Source organism: Rhinichthys klamathensis, unplaced genomic scaffold (assembly GCF_029890125.1).
Source record: "Rhinichthys klamathensis goyatoka isolate OS25496 unplaced genomic scaffold, OSU_Roscu_1.1 h1tg000593l_1, whole genome shotgun sequence".
NCBI lineage: Eukaryota > Metazoa > Chordata > Actinopteri > Cypriniformes > Leuciscidae > Rhinichthys > Rhinichthys klamathensis.
The window spans coordinates 428,171-450,511 of NW_026607050.1; the positions used below are offsets into that span (position 1 = coordinate 428,171).

At 38.3% G+C, this 22,341-nt stretch overlaps 1 protein-coding gene across 2 annotated transcripts; it reads left to right on the top strand.

Annotated features, from left to right (window-relative positions):
* Positions 1–1,011: 1,011 nt before the first annotated feature.
* LOC130075622 (synaptopodin-2) lies at positions 1,012–21,679 on the top strand. Of its 2 annotated transcripts, XM_056240344.1 has the most exons (5): positions 1,012–1,142; positions 13,574–13,725; positions 14,176–14,209; positions 14,288–14,897; positions 16,406–21,679. In XM_056240344.1, the coding sequence occupies exons 1-5, from the start codon at positions 1,035–1,037 to the stop codon at positions 20,140–20,142; spliced, it is 4,641 nt and encodes a 1,546-aa protein (XP_056096319.1). In that variant the 5' UTR covers positions 1,012–1,034; the 3' UTR covers positions 20,143–21,679. The 2 variants fall into 2 exon arrangements, with proteins under 2 accessions (XP_056096319.1, XP_056096318.1); XM_056240343.1 differs by having other exon boundaries at positions 14,176–14,897.
* Positions 21,680–22,341: the final 662 nt, after the last annotated feature.

The window sequence follows — 22,341 nt, forward strand, 5'->3', positions numbered from 1 at the left end:
TAAATTGCAATTAACATGCAGTAATGTGTCCGAAAACCTTACATTCAGTTTATAAATTTTATAGCATATTATTTCTGAAATAAATACTCTTTTTAGAAGTATGCAGGGCATTTCCCCCGAGGAGGCAAGGGAGGCAGTGCCTCCTCAAAAAATTGGATGTGAAAATAATCCATATCACAAAAATAAAACAACTCAAATATTACAAAATGTGACATTAAAAGTGTATAAATCACATGTTTTTCTAAAGTAACTCTGTTACCTCATTCATTAAGAATGAATGAGGAAATGACACCTGAGAGGAGGCAATGCCACCATCCCGCTAGTATGATATGATTGGTTAATGCGATAAATCCTGGCTCTTGTCTTCTGCTTTTGCTAATAAGCTAATGGGAAGACTAATTAAAGTAAGTAAACAACTCAGACAGCCTTAGCCATCATCGCTTTGTCACGTCAAAAAACTTGAAATGGCCTGAAAATAAATTGACTATTAGAACAGCTATTATTATATACTTGGTTTTAATAAATAGATCATTAATAATATTGTTAATGTAAAAATACAAAATAGGATTGCATTTATTTTCTTTTTTAATGTAATGCAGCTAATGTTTATTTAACCAGGAAATGTGACAAGGCTAACTGGGACATGAATTTACATTTGATTTATTAAAAAAAAAGTTTTTAAAAATCTGTGAGGACTTTGCCTCCTCATTTCAGAACACCACTGCACGACACGCCACTTCAGCCAAAAGTGTAGCATATTTTTCACAAAGTTGAACCAGAGATTTTCCTCCTCGGGGAGTTTTATTTAATACGCACTTGAAACGCTATGTGGTGCGTTGCTTTTCAGTGTCGGTTAAACCTGCGTACAAGTCAAGAACAGTTCCTCTCCTTTAGTCTCTGAAATGGATGACGCCGAAAAGAGGGCCGGACTCCAGATGTTGTGGATTTACACCCACCAAAGCCAGCCTCCGATATCTCACTGAACAAACTGAACAAACTGGATTCCTCTCAGACTGGAGGACCGCTTCAGGAGGATGGGCACGGGGGAGTTTGTGTGCGTGACGCTGCGTGGCGGCGCGCCGTGGGGATTCAAACTCCTCCAGAACGCGCAAGACCCTCAACATCCTCTCCATGTGCTTGAGGTGAGACTACATGCTACTATTGTGATGATGGTGACTCAATTTTTAGTACGTGTTGGCAGAGGACCTAATGACGCTGATGAATATCCATAGTTTTCTTTTTCTTTTATTGTAGGCTAGCTGTTTCTCCTATTTCTCATTGGAGGATTTAAATGCTATAATAAAGCACACAAATGCCCTTTCACAAGACCCTGGTGGTCTTATAGCTTTAGTAGGGTTTTGGGCACTTTTAGCTGGATAGACATGGGATGCCAATTGCTAAACACCAGCGTGGACAGACTGAGATATTAGCTAAAACCAGCAAACCAACTTAGGCTGGCTTAAGTAGCTCTTATCATCAGGGTGAAAGTTTTCTGAAGTTGATGTTAGGCAGCATTAAAGTTTTGCTAGGCAGCATGAAAGTTTTGGTGATAAAGTCTTGGATAAAGGTGAGTTTAATGTACATTTGAGAATATGTGGAAGATAATTGGCTGCTCCTGAGAGTTGTCTTTATAGCCATGGATGAAGGTTTTATATAAATATAGGTCTTTCTCTTATTTAGGAAATAACACAAAACAATGTCTGTCTTTGATGGATATGGGCAATGTTGTAAACAGATTCTTGCTTAATGACAACATATCTTAGTGGCCACCCGCTGAGTTCAAATTCGGCAGTTGTTTTGATAAATGTTCACTGCCAAAGTTGTTTTTCTTTAGCTGAATTTTACAGGGAGATCTGTGCTGTGCAGTCTCTGCCTGTCCCAGACTTCAGCAAGGGTCCTTATATGGTCACAGCAAAGCTAACAATGTTTGTTGGCCAAGTACAGGGTATCTGTCATCACTCCCATAGATATCAAGAATCTAAACTGTTAGTATTGAGAGGCTGGAATAATCTGTTGATCTTTTTTTACTAGAGAGGAAACCTTGATTTAGTGATAATGAGCATTAGTAAAACATATTTTCTTATATCAGCAGGTTTTGTGAGTGTCAAATTAGAATATATGAATATTCTGCATGTTTTATGGAAATGCTCAACACAGTCTCTGTCCCTGCATGTGGAGACAAAGACATACTGTGTGTTTATACTCAAAATTATTTGCTTACTTAACAGCTTAACAAGTTTAAAAGATCTTCAAAGACATGGAATAGTATAACAGTATGTTTAAAGGGATAGTTCACCAAAAATATACAATTGTGTCATTATTTACTCTCCCTCATGTTGTTCCAAACCTGTATGATTTTCTTTCTTCTGCTGAACACAAAAGAAGATATTTTAAAGAATGTTGGTATTGGAAACCAGACATTTGATGGACCCCATTGACTTCCATATAAGAAAAAAAATACTATGGAAGTCATTGGCTTCAACTGATGTGTGAGTTGATGAATGTTTACATGTGAATAAAAGCCTAAATTAAATCTGTTCATCATTAAAGCGATCGAGTCTCTTATCATATCGACACACGGGTGAGTAATTAAAGACAGAATTGTCCTTTTTGGGTGAACTATCCTTTATAAAGCACACTTGGAACACCGCTCGCCCAAATCGGATTAGAGGACCGGAACTTACTCTTGCATAAATTACAAATAGATGTTTCAAATCCACATGTTGCTTATTGAAATCCAACTCTTGTGTCCATCAATGTAGGCTAACTGATGACACATACCTAAAGAAATACTCTGGTAAATGTAGCTACTGTATAGGTACAAGAACTGACAGATAATTGACAATAACAGTCATGAGTCTGAGGTCACCTAGTGGATGATCAGTGTTCCTGGCCAGTGGAAAAAATAGTTAAAGGTTCTCTAAGCGATCCTGGGTGACGTCACTTCTTGTTGACGTTCGAACTATTGTCAAACAAAACGGAGGCTAGCTAGACCCTCCCTCCTCCTCATCCGCACACTAACCCCCCAAACCACACCCCCAAACCCTTCTTGTCGGTCATTGGCTGGAATAGTTTATTATGTTTCAGGGAGCGGGTCGCTGCAGTTTGCTTTTGTTGCTGTTTGTGGAGCCTGGGCTGTCTACAGAGATCGCGTTTCTTTACAGTGTGTTCAGGGGACAGGCAGCCAGCGGTTAGTGAGGAGATGTTTGCTGTATGTGACAAAAAAATTTTTGCCCTAAAAAACGCGTGACATCGCTTAGAGCACCTTTAAGCAATAATTTCTTTCTCAGCTGAAAAGCTCATTTATGTGTAACTCCATAAAGTGTCTTTCACAAAATATAGTCATATTTTACAATTCAGTAAAACAGTAATAGCCATTAGTGTGGCCCCTTACAGGCTGTTTTTAGTATAGACTCCCACACTTTAGCTTTGGCAAACTCCTAATTAGCAAACTTTTGACTATACACAAGTTAAACCCTCATAAAAGTATAACTGGCAAAGAAAGCTTCTGTTTTTTTGTGTGTCATTATAATTTTAAAACCTTTAAAATAAATCACTACTGGAGAAATGCAGTGTACCCACAGAGCCTCGACTCATAAATCCGACTGAAACTATTGTCTGTCTATTTTAATTTTTATATTTTAGGACTGCATAACAATAAGGATACATGCTGCTAAAATAACTTCTAAACTTATTTGGGATTAGTAAAGATGTACATGTTGATGATCAATGTGTTTGTGAAAATTTTAGTTTCTCCAAATTTAAATAATATGGTCCTTGTTTTAATTAATCATGAATCATGCAAATAGCTGTCTCTCAGGTTGTCATCATCGAGTTCAAAATGTCCATTTCATTGTTGACAAGCAGAGGACATCCCAGAATGTTCTCAGAACTTTTGCTGGTTCTTTCAAAGTTATATGAATAAACAGTAATGTTAATAGAACATTCGTTCAAGTTATCTGGTCTTTAATAATGTTCTCAAAATGTTAGCACAAAAAAGCATTTTTCATGCATTCATCTTTTAAATGTTTCAGAACTTTCAGAGAGCATTACAATATTAAATTGAGTGTAAGTTTAAACTAAGTATTAAAATACACATATCCAGAAGCATATCTGATACCTGATATCTTTTGTTATTCAAAATGTTGTTGTTTTTTAAAGCATCTGATAACAAGGATTTTTCTATGGGGTTGCCGAGATAATGTTACAGAATATATATTTTCTCTTACATGAGACATATTTGAGCTCGCCCAAATATTTGCCTGTCCTGTGCTGTCATGAGAGAGATTGAGCTGAACGTTCACAGACTTGCTTCCATCTTTGTGGACTGACCCCATGATCCTCTAAGTCATCTGGAAGACATAACTTTTACTTGACTCTAAGAGCAAACTCGTCGTCAGCAGAGAAACATGCCTACAAATGTATATAACATAAAGCTGATAAATACTGTTCATGATGGACGGCTGTTCAGTGTGATGCATAATGATGTTCATGTCCATGAAACTGAGTATAAAATATTTTATGCTCTTTGTATGCGTGTCAATAGTCATTATTTCCGTATCCTTGTGAAAAAGAAACACACTTTAGCATTCCTGTTTAAAGACTACTTAAGTAAATAAAGTTTTACTTTAAAGTTCACATTAAATCATTATGGTTTAATGACCTTTTGTTGTTCTTTAAAGAGGTATAGCCTACACTAATTTTGATGAGTTGACTAAAAAAAGAACATGTAAATTAATTGCAATTTAATTACAAATGTGTAATTGCAAATGCTGTATATTTAATTTTCAATAGAAATTACATTAAAGAATATTTGATACTTCCCTTTTATTCTTATTTCAAAGACAATAGAACTAATTATGAAATTGCATATAAATATGTACTAAAGTTCTATTTAAGTGTGTCAAAAAGTCCTCTGAACTTCAGCTAATTGCATTTAATATAAATGTAAACTATAACACATTTTCATTTAATTGCAATTAACATGCAATTAAGTGTCTGAAAACATATTCCGTTTGCACTTAAGTATTCTTTTAAAATATATTAGTTTGACATTATTACAAAAGTGCACCTTTTGAAAGTTGACTTAAGTGACCTTTTGCTAAATTAGTATATTATCTGCGAGTAAAATTTTTTGAAGTATGCTTTCAAGATTTCAAGTATACTACAAGTGCGCATTCAATACAATAAAGCACAAGTAGGATGCATTCATGTGTGTAGAGTTTATATCACAAATAATAGACATCTGCAATAATTTATCATTTGCATGCTTCATAAATGTTATATTCTGTACCGCACTGTGTTACAATGGTAAAAATCTTTAGTTTGCTTTTTTATTTTGTCTTGCAGTTGCACATCATGGATCTTTTGGCATAAGTAAGGGGCTACAAAGGGCCCAATGTGAGTCCATTAAAAGTACATACTGATACAGTCTCTTTTAAACATGCACCTACATAAATATTTTCATAATGAAGCGTTGGAAGGCTTTCAGAACTCTGTAGTAAAGAGTAATGCTTATAACCTTAAGTCATTTAGCTATCATTCACTCCTGTGTGCTGCGGTAAACTGCTACCTAACTTACCCATGCAATACAAGTTTATGAAGTCCAGATAATGTGGATTTAACAGTCTGTGGACCACCGGGGTTCATTTTACCTGAAATATCTGTTGGAAACACTGAAAGATAATTGCTGTAAGCTGTGGGAGACAGAAGCTGAGGCATGAGAACTTTCCAGCATGCTGTGTTTACTGTGGGTATGGGAAGAAAACTACAGTAATTGTGCTTTTGACTTTCTTTTCCAAAATTTTCTGCCAAATAATGTTTGATTACAATGTCCGGGTAACAAATGCACTATGACACAAGCAGCCTTGCTTTCAAACAAATGAAAATAAGAATGCTTATGGTTTGAAGCCGCAGTTTTTTAAGACTTACTTTTTCAAAGATTTCCTGCTTTACACACTCGCCCGTTTCACTAGCATGAACTAACATTCCTATATGATATATAACATTTTGTCTCATTTTAGTGTGTACTGCAACTGTATCTTATGGGAGCTTGTTTCCACCATGGAAAAAAAATACAAAAGTTTATTGTGACTTTTTATCTCACAATTCAGAATTGCGAGTTATAAAATCCAATCTGAGAAACAAAAAAGTCAGCTCACAATTCTGACATTTACTCACAATTGCAATTGAGAGTCTATATCTTCCAATTCTGAGGGGGGAAAAAAATCACAATTACCTCTTTTTTTTTTTTATTCAGTTGTGGAAACAAGCTTCCATAGTATGAGCACCATGTTTGCAATGTTGTTGCATTGTGTTAATGGGTTTTTGCTTATGGGGGAGGGGGGGGGGGTCACGAAATATTGGGAGTAATACATGGGAATATTAGTCACCTGAATATTAGCTAGGGTGGGTGAGAAGGGACAATGTATTCTTTGTTGACCAAAAAAACTTATAAAATCAAGAAATATCAGTCTGTGCAATAAGGGAAAGCAATCAAAAGCATTTTTTGCCTCATCACCTATAATTTATTTCTGCGTCACAAATACTTAGTCCCTGTTTTAGTCTCTCTGCTGCCTTTATCAAACACAGAGTAGCCGCTATATATGTTGGTAACAAAAGATTTCCTCCGATTGTAAATCTCCTGATTGAAACTTAAAAAGAAAATCTATATTTTGTCAGGTAACCTAAATTCTGTTACATGTCCCTTGTGAAAAGAAGTGTGCTTAATTGTATTTACTTTAATCTTAAAAGTATATATTTAAAAAGAAAAAGCTTTACTTGCTGATAATATTAAGGGGGAAAAGGCCATTTTCATGACTGTTTCTTAGCACACACAGTACATTTAGAAAAAAGTGCACTTTGTAATAGTGTCAAATTAAAAGATTTACTTTACGTTTTTTTTATTTTGTCATACTTTAAGGTACACTTATTTTGATGCGTTGCCTGACATAAAGCATACATACCATAAAGTAATGTTATATTAAAAGCAGTTAGCTGAACATTAGTTTGTTTTTTGACCCACCTAAGTACATCTTCATATGTAATTTCATTATTACTTCTATTGTCTTTGAAATATGGTTCAATAACTCCTGCATGTATTGACAAGGATTTATGGTATAACTAAAATACAATGTTATTTTTTATTGAAACTTGTGTCATGTATTTAAATATAACATATGTAATGTTTAAATTAAAATGCAGTGTTTAAAAGCCTATTAACTTTAAATGTAATATTGAATAACACACTACAACTAAAAGTATAATCAATTACTTTACATGTGCTTTAGTATGTTAGTCAGCGCATCAACATAAGTGTACGTCTTTAAAGCAAATGTCACAAGTACAATTGCTAGATGGTTCTTTCCCCTCCTTTTTTGGATGGGAAGTGCTGTATTCTTGTCCATTTGAGCAGTGATTATATATCCTCTGTCCCTCTGAAAAGCCCTAATACGGCAACCAGAGCTGTCTCCCCTACAGCTTCATAACAATCCCACAGCTCCATGGTTTTATTCAATTAAAGAACCTTCACCTTTAAACTGGCTGGGCATCATGCCAATGGCTTTAAAATGCTTGAGGGTTGTTTGTGCGCAAAATATTATGATTCAGTAGCCATATTTTTAGGCCACACTGTTAATGAATTTGCATAGTAAATATGAGTGTGTGATGTTTTCAATATTTACACCATAATGAGTTGTAAAGCTGCAGAGAACCAGCTGTGTGTTAATGAAAAATGTTCCACTCTGTGGCAGTGTTGTGCGGTTTAGACAGTATTTATAGGCATACAATTTAGACTAAATATTCAAGAGAAGACAAACCACTTAAGACAGAAACTTTCAGCAGAATTGTGGTTACTCACAATTATCGTGGCAGGTTTGTGAGTCTCGGATATGTTAATGTCACTAGGCTACTACCGTTTAGGCCTACTTTTCATCTAGAATAATATATTTGAAACGAGTTGTCTTTTATTGACTGCACACTGCCCTCTAGTGTTGATTAATAGGTAATATACTGTCTTCTAAAGACAGTAGGCCTAGCAAATAAGCATTTAAGAGGATGTTGTTTTGAAACTGGATTTTTTTTAAATATGCGTTTTAATAAGGCAATCAAAAGTTATTATTGCATTAGTGTCATCTGTTTACTGATCCCCAGGATCCAAGTGTGCAGCTTATATGTAAGCTATAGGCTATATAGCCTACTTATCATTAATGTAAACTGCCTTATTATCACCTATGGTGTAGTTTATTACAAAGTTTATTGACGTGATAAAATGTTGGAAATGTATGCATGTCGCTTTATTCAAATTTTTTGTTTGAGAATGTGATTTTAGATATCGATTACAGTAAATCACCAACTGTAAATGCAATTGATGCCAAACTAACTCAACAAATTAACAAAATGTAAAACATATCACTTTATTTTCATGGTTTTCTCTAACAATACAATTTGTTCTAACTAAGCAATCCTGTTAAACCTGTGTCCCCATATACTTTTTTAAAATTAAATCGTGAAACCTAGTAAGTGACATCATTGGGACCCTTTCTACAGCATGATAAACAGCCAATAAAGAACATGTCGCCATGAAATGGAAGTCGCGATAGTCCTTTCTTCCCATGTTTTGAGTGAAATGGCTTCTTGGACAAGAAGAAATGTAGGGCGGGACTTGATTTTGTCTGTGCGGAAATGGAAATGATTGGATGGTTGTGGTTTGCAATTGGTTGATTCAGTGTGAGTGACAGGTTGTTACGCCAGTAAACTCGTCATCAGAGAAGATAAGTGGCTTAATTTTGTATTAAATATCGCGGCGCGAACACATAAATTAAGTGAATAAGTCATTATTATATCATTATTTGTCATAATAAATGCTACAATATTACATAAAAAATATGAATTGTCCATTTTGATTTCATGTTGACTTAAAATATAGCTAACTCAAGCATTCTTATCAAATAAATAAAAAATCTGGTGTGCAAACCTGAAATGAGTCGTCAATTCACAGGCTTTGTGATTGGAGCATCTGAAGTCTCTGTGAGAGGGTGGATACAAACTGGAGCTGAAGAACGCCATTTTCTCTGGACTCGCGTCCCGAGATAACAGCAGAAAAGCGAAAAGGGAAAATAATTAGCGTAGCTGCTGTTCATAATGATGATTTCCATAACACAGGCGTAAATGATAAAACAAGAAGACAGTGACTCTTGCGTCCCAAAATCACCCCCCTCCGTCCCCCACTCAACTCAGCCCAGCTTACTGACCTCTACGTCCCTCCTGCTGCTGAGACCTAACCACAATCTCACAATCTCTCCGCAACCCAACCATACGCACCAACCCGTTGACTAAGGCTGTCGAGCCCCACTGGTGCGTTAATATGCAGTTTCAGTGGACAACGGTTCCGTATGGCATTCCACCTACCGCAACACAATATCTGCCCAACCACCCATCATTCACGCAATATACACAGGAACGTAATGACTGTAAATACTATGCAACCTATACAAATAACCTACAGTCTCTTCAAGTTTTATAGTATTAAATGGATTTGATCTGATTCAGCATGGTATAAAAGGTAAGCATTATGTAAATGCTTGGCTAAAGAGATGCGTCTTTAATCTAGTTTTAAACTGGGACAGCGAGTCAGAGCCTCGAACAATATCAGGAAGGCTATTCCAGAGTTTAGGAGCTAAGTGTGAGAACGCCCTCCCTCCTTTTAGTGGACTTAGATATCCTAGGAATGACCAGAAGCCTCGAATTTAGTGATCTTAAAGAACGCGATGGATTGTAGGGCGATAGAAGGTCCATTAAATACACAGGAGCTAAACCATTTAGGGCTTTATAGGTCAGTAATAGTACTTTGTAATTGATACGGAACTTGATAGGTAACCAGTGTAGAGATGATAAAATTGGTGTTATATGATCATATTTTCTTGACCTAGTAAGAACTCTAGCGGCTGCATTTTGCACTAACTGTAGCTTGTTTATTGAGGATGCAGGACAACCAGCTAATAAAGCATTACAGTAATCTAGTCTCGAGGTCATGAATGCATGAACTAACTTTTCTGCATCAGAAACAAATAGCATGCTACGTAATTTAGCAATGTTTCTAAGGTGGAAAAAGGCTGTTCTTGTAACATATGAAATATGATTTTCGAAAGACAAGTTGCGGTCTAGTATAACTCCCAGGACTTTTACCGTAGAGGAGAAAGTAACAGGACATCCTTCTATATTAAAGGGATACTCCACCAGTTTTTCTTATTAAACTATGTTATTCCCTTAACTAAGACGAGTGTATACATACCTCTCTCTTCTCAGTGCGTGCACTATATCGCTCTGTATTGCCGCAAAACTATGTTAGCACTTAGCTTAGCCCATGCATTAAATATGGGCCAAGCAGAGAAGAGACCAAACACTTCCACGTTTTCCCTATGTAAACACAGTTACTCGAGTAGTGTAACTTGACCTGGGCTGGTGACACAAAATAAACCGTTGCGCTTTTCTAAGCGTTTAAAATTGATGACTATATTGTATGGCGGAATACCATAACAAGTGTTTTTGAGCACTTCGACTTGGCGCAATAATATCTTCACTCGTGAAAAGTCCTCTTACCGGCTCCCGCTTCCTCTCCCCCTCCCTCTGACATTTCCGTCAATACAACCAACTTTTTTTTTGACTACCTGTGCTATTAGCAAACTGCAGATCATTTGCAATGGCGGACTTTGTAGATGATTATGACTTCTTTGTAGAAGACCCAGAGCCATATCTGTTTGAACCCGAGTACACGGAGGAGGAATTAGCTCTTATGGACCGTGAGAGGCAAGAAAGATAATGATCCAGAACAGACCGGAGCTGGCGAAAGACCACGGGCAAACAGCAATTGGTGGTGCAAGTGTGACTGTTGCGAACAGTTGCCGACCGAAATTGAGAGCCTGTGCTGTTTAGAATGCTAACTAAGCTAACTAGCTTCCAACAACCTGTTACTTCGTCAACTCCGCTCGAACTACTACTACCGGCGCATGTCACGTTGGTTGTATTGACGGAAATGTCAGAGGGAGGGGGAGAGGAAGCGGGAGCCGGTAAGAGGACTTTTCACGAGTGAAGATATTATTGCGCCAAGTCGAAGTGCTCAAAAGCACTTGTTATGGTATTCCGCCATACAATATAGTCATCAATTTTAGACGCTTAGAAAAGCGCAACGGTTTATTTTGTGTCACCAGCCCAGGTCAAGTTACACTACTCGAGTAACTGTGTTTACATAGGGAAAACGTGGAAGTGTTTGGTCGCTTCTCTGCTTGGCCCATATTTAATGCATGGGCTAAGCTAAGTGCTAACATAGTTTTGCGGCAATACAGAGCGATATAGTGCACGCACTGAGACGAGAGAGGTATGTATCAACTCGTCTTAGTTAAGGGAATAACATAGTTTAATAAGAAAAACTGGTGGAGTATCCCTTTAAAGTTGTATTGTAAGTGGTTTTGTGGGTAGTTTTTTGGATCAACAAGTAATACCTCCGTTTTATCTGGATTTAGTAGCAGGAAATTACGCGTCATACAGCATTTTATATCTTTAAGACACTGTCAATTTAGATAAGTTAGTGTTTTCATCTGGTCGTGATGAAATATATCATTGAGTGTCATCAGCATAGCAGTGGAAATTAATTCCATGTTTTCTTATAATATTACCAAGTGGCAGCATATATATTGAGAATAGCAGAGGGCCTAACACCGATCCTTGCGGCACTCCATAGTCTACTGACGTTATCTTCGATTTTTCCCCATTTAAACAAACAAAATGGTAACGGTCCGATAAGTACGATCTGAACCAGCTTAATGCCTGTCCCTGAACACCAGTGTAGTTTTGTAGTCGATCCAAGAGTATTTTAGGATCGATAGTGTCAAACGCAGCACTAAGATCGAGTAGAACTAATATTGAGATACAGCCTTGGTCAGAAGCTAAAAGTAAATCATTTGTAATTTTAACTAGCGCAGTTTCGGTGCTATGATGCGGTCTGAATCCTGACTGAAATTTTTCATATATCTCATTTTCTTGCAAGAAAGAGCACAATTGAGCGGACACAGTTTTTTCTAGTATTTTAGACATAAATGGAAGATTTGAAATCGGTCTGTAATTTGCTAAGTTATTTGGATCTAATTGCAGTTTCTTAATGAGAGGTTTTATTACTGCCAGCTTGAATATTTTTGGAACATGACCTAAAGATAAAGACGAGTTAATAATATTAAGAAGAGGCTCTTCCACTACAGGTAACACTTCTTTCAGAAATTTTGTTGGTATTGGATCTAATAAACATGTTGTTGGTTTAGATGCAATGATAAGTTTATTTAGCTCTTCCTGTCCTATAGTTGTAAAGCAGTGTAGTTGTTCCAGAGGGGCCATAGTTGAGGCTGAATCATAAGACACCATAGAGGATTGTACATTTACAATTGTGTTTCGGATGCTTTCTATTTTCTCATCATCACAGCTATACTGTAACGGAATATTTTGCTCTGGTGATGTCTGTTTATTTGTTAGTCTAGCCACGGTGTGTTCCACGGTGGAACTAATCTCACAGTTCCTGATTGAAATTGCTCAGTATAAATGATGCCCCCAGGAGGCATGACATGACATCTGTAGTTTCAGGATCTTAGGTGATTTATCCATAGACAGTAAGAAGTTTATTTTAGGTGAAGGTATTTTATCACTGGCAGATGGTCATAAATAGATTTGTTTTCATAATGCTGCCATTGTTTTTGAGAATGACTTATAATGCAAATGTTTGAATAAACAAGGTCATTTTAGGACTTAATTATTCTGTTACTTTTTTTTTACTCGGGTCATCCATAAGAAAATATTTAAGATTTCATTTGTAGTTCAATATAGAGAATTTCAATTGCCAGCTTGTATGTGCTGCTAAATCAAGCAATCTTAGGCGAACAATTACTCTGTTTTATGACTTGACCTTATAGTTGAGAGTTGATTTGTGATGCACTTAAAGTTACAGATGGCTGATATTAAATCTTATGTTGAAGTGTCTCTGCTTCTGTATGCAAGGCTTATGGGTCATAGACCTGCTCTGGCCTGTAGCACTGTTTAGTCAGTTGACATGCAGCTGTTGTGATGCGTAAATTAGAGGCTCTTGGTCTAAATTAAGACACACTGTCTATGAACCAAGGATGGAGTTATAGTTCTTTATTTCATCCAATATGTACAGTATTATGTGCACACTGTCTTACATATACACACTCACACACGTTGGGTTTTCATGTTTTATGGGGACTTTCCATAGACATAATGATTTTTATTCTGAACAAACTGTTTATTCTATCCCCTAACCCTAAAACTACCCATTACAGAAAACTTTTTAGATTTATATAAACAAAAATTTATAAGCTCTTTTCCTCATGGGGACCAAAATAATATCCACACAAGGACAAGAATTTCAGATATTACCATAACATAAGGTTCACCTGAACTTTTTTTGTGTGTGCATTGCAATGTCTACATAACCTTAGGTTTATGTTACATTATATAGTTTTAATTGCTAAAGCTGCCCTTTAATAAACATGTGATCATTTATTTCTTCTAGATAGAGGATGGTAGTCCCGCTGCCCTAGCTGGATTGTGTGAGAATGATGAACTGGTGTCAGTGAATGGAAAGCCTTGCTCTAATCTCAGCCTCTCAGATGCTATTGATCTCATTGAAGCCTCTGCTGACTGTCTACAACTGCTTGTCAAAAGGTATTTTATTACTTGGGCAAATGTTCCTTGATGCACTATGGTTGATTCTTTACTTGTTTCAATGTATTGCATCTTTTATTTGTGCGATAAGAGATTTTTAGTTTAGCAAAAAGGATTTAGGCCTAGCTTTGCTAGACTGATTGTGATGCATTCAATTGTATAGTTATTCGCATTTTATAGTATAGTCTTATTTATGACTGTCTTGACCCTTTGAAATAACAGACGTACTAAATTACCCACTGTGTACTACAAAATCACTTACCTAGATTATTTTAGATTAATAAAACACTAACACATGATTCACAGAAAAATTAATGATTCACTCTTGCTTCTCTCAATTTTAACTAAAAGTTAGGATTATTTTCTTAGTTCCAACAAATGATTTGCTTTATAAAGAAGTAGACGGATTAACTGCAAATAACATGATTTTACGACTTCTCCTCCCTCCAGATGCTGTAGTCAACCTCAAGAGAGCCTTGAAGTGGTTAGTACCACTTTTCGGATCCCATCTCCATCCAGGCTTCATCCAGACCCTCAGAAACTATACATCTCTGAGTCCCAGGATGAAGCATATTATGGGGAAACGGACAGCGATGGAGAGTTTCCAGTGGGGACTCGATTGGTCCGGACGCAAGTTCAAATACCTGCTTTTAGGAATAAAGGTAGAGGCACTTATGCCCAGGGTGGTGGAGACACCAGTTTGGATGTAACCCCAGGATCTGTGGTTGAATTGCAGCTCTCGCTCTCAAAGACCACCCTGGAAGAGCCAGATTGTGCTGCATTAGGCAGTGCTTGTGGATTTGTGGGAGACATCCATCATAGAAAGACGGATGAGAGCGTCAACTATACCACCACCGCATTTTCTCCAGATAGCCCTCTATATATACCCCGACAAGACCGGCAACCCCTTGGTCAGTGGGGTGTGTTGGTTAGCAAACCCCCTGCTTTGCCAAGACAGGTGGAGGTGACAGTGCAGCAGTTATCTAAAAGCAGTTCTGGAAAGGAGGGGGTAGAGGCCAGTGAACGGTTGGATTCTGGTGGGGAAGAAGGAGGGCACATTGAAGAAACTCCCACCTCCTCTTCTGTGTCCTTTGGACTTCCCTCAGAGGAGTGGGACTCTGAATCGGAGAAGGAGGTCAACAAGCCCAACAAGCACCGGGCAAGGCACGCCAGTAAGTAACATCTAATTTTCAGTATGTTGCTTGTTATAGCGTGATATGGTATCTGTTTGCAAGAATAGCAATAATTTCTTATTTTAAAAACGTAGGTTATAAATATTGCATCAGTGAACTGACGGAGTCAGCTGTGGATTGCTTGTGCTTGTAATTTCTAAAGTTATGGTTTAAAAATGTTGAACTCAATTCATGTCCAGTTTGTATGTTTCTTTTTAACAACTGTTTAGAATCACTTTTTTTGTTATGATCTGTATTATGTATATTTTCAGTGCTTTGTGAGCAAGAGTATGCATAGATAGATAGATAGATAGATAGATAGATAGATAGATAGATAGATAGATAGATAGATAGATAGATAGATAGATAGATAGATAGATAGATAGATAGATAGATAGATAGATAGATAGATAGAACAAAAAAGAACATGGCAATGATTCAATGTAGTGATGGGTAGGGGCTTGCAGGGTGACATGACTAGTAAAGTTAAGAATAAAACATGGGTATGCTAATTATGCTTGCAGAAGTGCCATTTGACAGACATCGACATGTGCAACTCTGGCCTGTCACCCGATCCTTTCAAATTGGCCATCTTAGCAGCACTGAAATGGAAGTAGCACTCATCTATGGCTATCTCCACCTTGAGATTGGAAAGACAAGAATCAGAAATGCATCATGTTTTAGCCAAACCTATTTTGAATGGACTGACATAGTCTGGTGGGAATATGGGTCTTTACGGAACTTGTGCATATATTGACTATAACAGGGCAGGGTTTTTGTTTTTTACAGCTTTTGGAGCTACACATATGGGCTTGTATTAGCACTCTGGCACTAGCAAGTCCACACACGGCCCCAGGGCTATTTTTACTCTCTCTCTTTTTTTTCTTTGCTGGATCTGCTATTGGCTCAGCCTCACTACCGTGCTCTAGACACATTCACAGCTGTAAATGGCTTATGTTAATGTCTGGCTGTTATACATGGATCAGAGATTTAGTTAATTGGTTAGGTTGTTATCAAATCTCTGTTTGGAGAATGACTTATTAGGTCATTGGGAATAATGTGGGTCAGGGAATAAGTAAATTCCATTTAACACCTGTTAAATCTGGGATTCATCAGTTGATTATGGGAGAAGCCACAACATTTTGATACAAAAACCAAACATTTTGATACACGTTGATACACATTGTCATGCATTGTTTAATTTTTAACAACAAAATCTCAATTGCATAAATTCCCATGTATATTTTAACAAACAATTATGTATTTGGTTTCACATGAAATAAAAATAGGTTAGCTACATGGTTCTTACTTGACACTTGTATTTTTTCATTTCAAGACATTTCTCATATGAAATGACTTGTTGGCTGCTCACATAACAGTGCTATTTATATGCTTCATATACGTTCAGTGATTTGGGCCACAAGGACCAACCATGTGCAATAATATCCCTATTTTATGACCTCATCCGCCCCATACCCTTAACTCCTGCTTTTTTGTGTCATTCTTAGGGCTCCGGCGCAGTGAGAGCCTTTCAGAGAAGCAGGTGAAAGAGGCCAAGTCCAAATGCAAGCGCATTGCTCTCCTGCTGTCTGCCCCTGCCCCCAATGCTAATAACAGGGGGGTGTTGATGTTTAAGAAGCATAGACAGAGGGCCAAGAAGTATACAATTGTAAGCTACGGTACTGGTGAGGACGAGCCAGATTATCAGGACGACGAAGACGACAAGGAGGAGCACGCCGTTGAGTTCACTGTTCTAGCCACAAGTGAAACAGAAATTTATGAGGATTTCTTTACCAATGCCTCAGTTCAGAAAAGCATTGTGAGCTTTGATTGGGATACCGGATTACTTGAGATAGAGCGCAAGCTTGACAACAAGCAGGATATGGAAGCACTACCTGAGACCAAGGGAAAAGGAGCCCTCATGTTTGCCCAGCGCAAACAGCGCATGGATGACATAGTAGCTGAACATGAAGAGATGAGACGTAAGGGGCTCCCTGTTGAAGCGATGCAGGTGCCTGAGACACATCAAACATACCAACACATGGAGGAACGCACTTATTTGAATGCACAAGAAACCCAAAATTACATGGATGTAAATCTACACCACAGCATATCAGCTCAAAAGCAGCAACAGCAACAACATCATCAGTACCAAGATCAGTACTATCAACAACAGCAGCTGCAGCAGCAGCAGCAGTATCAAGACTACCAGCAGCAGCTACAATACCAGCTACAGCAACAACAGTATCAACAACAGCAAGACTACCAGCAACAAAAAATGTATCAAAACATCCAATCATCCAATCAGCAACAACACTTCCAACAGCAGCAAGTGCAACAGTATTCACATCATATGAATGGCACGTTCAATCAGCAAGTGCAGAACGAAATGCAGGCTTCAGTCACAAACAGAAGTGCCAAACCATTTTCAATTCAAAATAGAGTGGCCGCTCCATTTTCCTCCCCGACAAGTGCAGATAATCAAGAGCAATCTGGGTGTTCATTGGGACAAGGTGAACAGATTGCTTCCCGTGATGAGCGTATATCTGTGCCTGCTATCAAGACTGGTATCTTGCAAGATACCAGGAGGAGTGCCAATAAACCTATGTTCACTTTCAAAGAGTCTCCAAAGGTTTCACCTAATCCTGCTCTGTTGAATCTCCTCAACAGGAATGACAAGAAGGCAGGTTTTGAGTCGTGCCCAGAAGAAGATTATTTAAGCTTAGGAGCTGAAGCCTGCAACTTTCTTCAGTCTCCTAAGATGAAACACAAAATTCCACCACCAGTAGCTCCTAAACCTCACATTAACCCCTCTTCTCCCCCATGGTCAATTCAACAAGAAACTACTGACCAACCCATCCCACAGCAAACCGCAAACAGTGTCCCAGTACCTGCAGAAGCTCCAGTCACAGAGGTTGAGGCTGCTCCTGCCCCTGAAACAGGGGCCCCAATCATGTCTGAAATAGAACCTACATTGGCCCCTGAATCCCAAATTATTCAACACTGTCCTGAACAGCTTGCTCCAGGTAATGCCTGGAAACAACCAGAATCTCAGATGGAGCCGAACCAGCAACCAGAAACCTGGAACGAGAAACAACCCCAGCTCCAAATTAATTCTGCTCATCCTGTCCCACTACCTGTTACACAGCCAGATCCATCTGCCAGATCATGGGATCCAGCTCCAACTCAAGGTCATCAGCAGCTTTCAGTGAGTACTTGGGGTCCAAATGAGGTCCAATTGCAAGTCCCATCTCAAACACAGCCACAATGGATGACGCAGTCTCAGGGTTCTCCAGAAGTACAATTGCAAGTGCCTTCTAAAACACAATCCCAGGCTTCTTGGGTAACACAACCTCAAACTTCACCCCTACCCAAGCATCAACCACAGCCTCAGTCCCAAATCAATTCTTGGGTACCAAGGCCAAATCAGTCAACACCACAAGCCCCATGGTCTCAGCCCTATGAACCTGCACTGCCACCAGTTAATGTTTGGCAACAAGATCAAAATCAAGCTCAGGAACAGCCAACCTGGACCCAACAACAACAGTTCCAAGAATCTCAGTTAATGCCACATGGGGCATCACCCCCTCAGCAACAGCCACAGCCTTCTTGGACTCAACCTCAGAGGCAGTCACAGCCCCAACCACCTTGGGTCTCTCAGGATAAACATCAAGAGCCAACACAGCCATTTGCAAATGCATGGACTCAACCACAAGGTCCAGTTCAAGCACAGCCTCCATGGGCTCAACAGACTCAACCACCACCTCAGCCCACAGCACCAGTGCAGCAACCCATGAATTCTTGGCCACCAATGCCAGCCCAGTCCCAACCACATCCACAGTGGGGACAAGAACCTGCTTCTCAACAACATCCTCAACAAGTAATGAACTCCTGGACACCTGAACAGAATCAAATTCAGCCTCCCTGGCCTCAGCCAATGGCACAAACTCAGCCTCAGGAGCATCCTCCATGGGCACCGAAACTTCAACAGCAGGCATCACCGCCACCTGTGAGCCAATGGGTACCACCACAATCTCAGTCTCAACCAGCTGTAAATGTTTGGGCACCCCAACATCAGCAAGGTTCAGTTGGAAACATAGCCCAAACTGCAAACCAGAAGTTGCCTCCCCAACAAATCAAGGCTTGGAGTCCATCTCAGACCACTCAGCCCACTCCTCCACGACGAATGAACTCATATACCACTGGGACAAAGGTACCATCCCCTGTTCCAACAAGTAGTACTGTGTCAACCTCTGGTTTTGGTTCAGCTTTCGAGATGCCAGCCTTGAGAGGGAAAGGAGCTGAACTTTTCGCCAGGAGGCAATCCAGAATGGAGAAGTACATTGTGGATTCTACCACAGTGCAGTCAAATAAGGCAAGGCCATCTTCACCTACTCCTTCTTTGCCAAATTCCTTTAAATATTCACCAAATTGCCGGGCTCCCCCGCCTTTGGCATATAATCCAATTCATTCACCCTCATATCCACCAGGTGCTATCAAGCAGCCTCCCCCTTCTAGCTCTTCAACAACAAACAAGAACAAAAGCAAAGAGAAGGGAAAACCTGCCCCAAAACCTCTTCATGTTCTTGATGTCATGAAACATCAGCCCTATCAGCTGAAATCCTCCCTTTTCACTTATGGCCCAGCAGCAGAGAAACTTGCTGCAGAAAAGGAGGCAGCTGAAAAGCTAGCTGCTCAAAAAGCAGCTGAAGCTCAGGCCCAAATTCAAGCCCAAGCACTAGGTGCTCCAAATCAAAACCAGCAAATGGCATTTAACCAAGGTCCTCCCCCTTATGGTTTTATGCCACAGCAGGCCCAGCAACCCTATGGAATGGCTGATCAGCCACCTATGCATGATGGCCTTTACCACCAAGTCCCTCCTAATACTTACCAGCCTGTCCAAAATGCTTATCAACAACATCCTCATCAAGTCCCATTTCAACAAGAATACAACCCCCAACAAACTTACCAACAACCTCCTTTAAATCCTTACCAACAAGCACCAAGTCCTCCCTACCAACAGCCCTCCCCATCCTCCTATCAGGCAGGTCCTAATCCAGTATATCAAGCCGGACCTGCATTGGCCTACCAACCAGCCCCTAGTTCTTATGTTGTGCCATCTTTCCCAGTAGCAGCCAGGGCTGACTCCGTCTCAGGAGGGAGTATTACTGCTGCTCCAAAGCCCAAATTTTCAGCCAAGAAGAGTGTGGCTCAGGTGTGGAAGCCAAGCACTGCTGAAAAATAGAAATAGTGATTGTTCCCCTAGTGTTTTTACCTTAAGAACTAAGGTAAAAACAAGACCTGAGCTAAGATTCAGATACTTTTTGTAGAACATATCCAACTTCCAAACCAAAATATTGTTTGTTACAAATTACGTTTAAGATATGCCAAATAAGTAACAAAGAAGAGGGCATGGACATTTCAAAATGACATCACATGATGTTAAATAATGCTCCGATTTATACTGATATTTTATAGCCTGTCTTGCTACAGGTAAAAAGCTCTTGTACTTAGCTCAAAAACAGCGAATTAAATGTGTTAGACAATTTTGGTCAAAGGGATTCAGTGTTGAGTGTGAGTTTGAGAAGAGAAACATGGATGCTTAATGTTGGAAAAATTATGGCAGGTGAAAAAAGAGAGATAGACATAAGGGTCTGTTATGAGGGCTACTGAGTAACTGATTTGCAATACAACTTAAGGGATGTAACCCAGCAAGCAATTTTATATTTAAAAGACGTCCAATAGCCGTCCAAACACAGCCCTGATGTCTAGGCTAAAACAAGGAAAAATTTGGGCAGTCAGTATAAATTTAATAGACTTCTAACCATAGCCCAAGAATAGACACAAAGGCTATGCACAGAATATCAAAGAAATTAAACCAAATACCTTGTTATCACAGTTGACTTTGCTTACATGATGGAATATCATACATCTCACAAGTTACTCTGGCAAAAATGACATGTAACTAGATAAATTCAAGGTTATTTTGGCTAGAAGTTACTCATAACTGGACTATATCGGGTCAAGTTAACCTAGACGGTGAAATAACGGCTATTGCTTGCTGGCAATCCTTTAAAAAACAATTATTATATAATCATACTTAAAATGCATAAAAGGATTTGCAGTATCAACTTTCACACAAGCATATGTGTATATGATAATATTTTACAATACCTCAGTAGACGGACAGAAAAAAATATATGATCAGTTCAATGATATTTGGAATATGCAAGTAAACAATGTATTAGCTTCTGGCTAACAGTGCAAGGAGATACTATATAACTGAGAGATAATGTATTATGGTGGAGGTTCAATCATATCTCACCTTCTGAGAAAAAACATTGTTATATTTCTAAATTGTAATTAATGTTTTAGACTTTCTTCAAAAAAGAAGAAATGAATGTACTCCGTATGTGAGTTTTTTCAAGTAGGTTGAATAATGTCACTGTTTCGATGTTTAACTGGTACATAGTTGGAGAGCTATTAATTTTTACTTTTTATGAAGATAAGTAGACGTTGTGTAGATTCCTGTTTATTTTTTGAGGGAGGAATTTATGTTAAGCTTTTTTGTTTGCTTCAATATTTTTTTTTCCATCAGTTCAACTAGAACGTCAAATAAAACAGTTATAAGAAGTAGACGAGTTCTAAAACTTTTTATTTTTAGTTTGACTGCTGTCTTCTGTTCTTTTTGCTGTCTTCTGTTCATTTTTTTTGTGTGATATTTTCTTCATAGTACACTATTTGTAAAATGTACCGTGCCATTAAAATCACTATTTAAGTTTTGTTTGTTTGTTTTTGCATGCACCATCTTTCCGAATCACTTCGAAGCACCAATCACTTCCATCTTTCCAATCTGCATTATTTTTGCACCTCACTATTCTCTGCTTTCATAATTCTTTTCAAAGTATTTTTCAGTAGTGAACTGTAAAAGGTTCAACCAGGCGCTCGTAAAGTTATAAAATACGTGATAGGTGCTCTTGGGGTAGGGAAAAGATCCAAAGAAACGAAAAGCAGGTCCCAGACACACATATTTTGTGTTACTTTGCCCTGAAGAAGACATTTTAAAATGATTTAAGCCATACTAAATAAAGGCTTTTTAACTTTATCCTTCTCCTCATTGAAAACTTGACTGAGTGCCTGGGACCTGCTTTTTGTTTATTTTTCAGTAGTAGTCAGTTTAAACAAGGTAAGTAAAGACTTGACTTCAATAATTTTTAATCATTACAGATACTTTTTTACTACAAGAAATTAAAATCAGTAGAAATTTTAATGGAATAATGTTCATAAAACATTTCTTAGGTTTAATCATTCAAATCAGTTATACATTTTATTTATTATTCAATACCACCAGTTACTTAACTGTAGCTTATTTGTTAACGTGTTAAATGTAGTTACAATTAAACCCTCAATCCTTGCTCTCCCACAATGAAGGTAGATTACATTT

What these genes read in the sequence shown, in the direction of transcription:
- LOC130075622 (XM_056240343.1), top strand. Translation starts at nt 1,035, where the DNA reads ATGGGCACGGGGGAGTTTGTGTGCGTGACGCTGCGTGGCGGCGCGCCG. An exon ending in CTACAACTGCTTGTCAAAAG is followed by an intron (nt 13,726 to 14,175) that starts GTATTTTATTAC and finishes TCCTCCCTCCAG; the next exon opens with ATGCTGTAGTCAACCTCAAG. An exon ending in GCACCGGGCAAGGCACGCCA is followed by an intron (nt 14,898 to 16,405) that starts GTAAGTAACATC and finishes TGTCATTCTTAG; the next exon opens with GGCTCCGGCGCAGTGAGAGC.